The sequence below is a fragment of the Theobroma umbraticum genome, unplaced genomic scaffold (genome assembly GCF_002168275.2).
Source record: "Theobroma umbraticum cultivar Fairchild unplaced genomic scaffold, ASM216827v3 scaffold_44.0, whole genome shotgun sequence".
Classification (NCBI taxonomy): Eukaryota; Viridiplantae; Streptophyta; class Magnoliopsida; order Malvales; family Malvaceae; genus Theobroma; species Theobroma umbraticum.
This window is the reverse complement of record NW_018397255.1, coordinates 1,633,365-1,635,528: the sequence shown is the minus strand read 5'-3', so window position 1 is coordinate 1,635,528 and position 2,164 is coordinate 1,633,365. Positions and strand designations below refer to the sequence as shown.

At 35.3% G+C, this 2,164-nt stretch overlaps 1 protein-coding gene across 1 annotated transcript; it reads right to left on the bottom strand.

Moving 5' to 3' along the window:
- Window positions 1-250: 250 nt before the first annotated feature.
- Window positions 251-1,775, bottom strand: LOC110429379 (uncharacterized). The gene is made up of 2 exons (XM_021445397.2): window positions 1,608-1,775; window positions 251-1,145 (listed from the first exon to the last, which is right to left on the bottom strand). The coding sequence occupies exon 2, from the start codon at window positions 1,132-1,134 to the stop codon at window positions 457-459; it is 678 nt and encodes a 225-aa protein (XP_021301072.1). The 5' UTR covers window positions 1,135-1,145; window positions 1,608-1,775; the 3' UTR covers window positions 251-456.
- Window positions 1,776-2,164: the final 389 nt, after the last annotated feature.

The window sequence follows — 2,164 nt, the reverse complement described above, 5'->3', positions numbered from 1 at the left end:
AAATGACTTTCTCTCCATTGACAACAATATTTCTCAGGACATGTCACCTGTTTCCAACTCTGTTATTGGACAAGATGTTGGCTGCAATTAGCATCCCACGTAGAACATAACATTTTCACTTATACACGAACAAGAACAATTACCTCTCCATGCCACAGTTTCAAAAGCTAAGCTCAATCATTTCTTCAACTGCAAGTGAATCATATTATAGTAACCGGCTTTGGAACAGGCAAACAACACAATGTCTCCATGTATAAAGAAAACTTTGACCAGTTTATTTTGAAAAGAGAAATTAAGACAGGTATAAGTTGTTGCCGATGCCAAATGAAACAAAAGTGAAAGCATCATATGGGCAAGTTTTTGTCAAGCACAAAACATAATCACCAATGAAGCTTGCATATTTACAGGCACGGAAACCAAATAAGGAGCATTGACTAAGCTTAGATGGAAACTAATTCACCAATAAAGCAGAGCAAGGACCACAAAGACCCCGATCAACAAAAGAAGATTCTTCAAAACATTATCTGCTTGCTGTCCTCGAGTCGTTGGCTGGGGAAATCCTTGAGCATGACCACCATGAAATGAATTGAAGCCATAAGGAAATCCTGAAGTCGTTCCATACACAGTAGCATCTGGAAATCCATGAAACTGAATGTTAAACAAGGATGGCAATAGGCCTCCAAAACCCATCGTGAAGTTACCAATCCTTGCAGTTGCCATGGGAACAAAACCCCCCATTAGTCCAAAACCATAATTGGCAAACTGATTTGTTTCCTGGGGAGGAGGAGCAGTTGCTGGTCTTTGCCCAGCAGGGCGGTTTGGGATTTCCATGCCTGGATATGATTTTGAACGCGGATCAGTCTGGTTTTTGCCCCTGCCGTAAAGAGGAACGAGTTTTTCCTCTTGTATGAGGGCCTTGCAGACCGGGCATTCTTGACAATGCGAGTGATGATGGAGCCATCTGTATAGGCATGGCCAACAGAAGAGATGGCCACAAAGAGTGACGATAGGATCTTGAGCTAATTCGAAGCAGATATTGCATTCAAAATCACCCGCATCATTAGCATTATTACTACCCGAGCAAGATGGACTTGGGGGCGGTATGCTTGTTGATTCCCCAAACCCATTCGCCATCCCTTGCACACCTAACACAATAAATCAACGAAATCATAGATTAATCAAAACAATGCGGAAAAATACACAATTAAAAGACGCTTAAATCCAAAATTCAAGTTCTGGAATCCAAATCACAACTTTCAATCAACCAAATAAGCTCAGCTTAAAAGCCATTCCCAATTTCTTGAAAAAAAACCCTAGAAAATTTTAGATGCAACTAATCACATACCATTAAACTCCTAAAATTCGAATCTTTTTTTAAATAGTTCATCAAATTATCCCATAAACGACATTAATCCAAAAAATTTTATTAGTCTAAAAAGGAAATCTCTAATCTGAATTCAGAAAAATAAATCAAATCAAAATAATTTTTTTCTATTCGAAATCAAAATCAATTCAAAACCCAGAAACAATAAGATCGCATACATTATAAATCAACACAACAACATATTTAAGATCAAAGAATTGGGCCCAAGAAAAAAAAAACTAACCTGAGAATTGAAGGAACTGAATGGATCAAAGTTTATTTTTCTTTTGTTTTGTTAAATTTTTGGGAAGGGATGGAGTCAAGGGGGAGATAGGTATTAATGGGAAGTTAGGCAATTCGGGGAAGATTCGAGGGTTTTCAAATTCTTCCTTCTTGTTTCGTCTAAGCCCAATTTGGGGTAGGAAGTGGTAAATTGGAGAATTTTTTGTAATTTTATATCGGAAAAAATGCAAAAGAAAATCAGTGATTGGGCCACGTGGTATTTCACCTACTTTTCGCTTGGAATATTTTGGTAAATTGCAATGACAGAGGAAAAAAAAAAAGGATTTGACTTTCATCTTTGCACAACTTAAAATTCGATTTAGTCCTCCAATAATAAAAAAAAATAATTTCAATTAAATGAAAATAAAAAATTATAAGTGTGTTAGTATATTATTTGAAGAAATAGATTGAAATTTTAGATCGTTTTAAGTGTTAAGATAATTATATAAATTATTTAATTAGAATTATTATATAATATTATTATTTAATTAGAATTATATTATAATATTCTGTTAGTTA

Excerpts from the sequence above, each read along its gene's own strand:
- LOC110429379 (XM_021445397.2), bottom strand. The coding sequence starts at position 1,134 with ATGGCGAATGGGTTTGGGGAATCAACAAGCATACCGCCCCCAAGTCCA.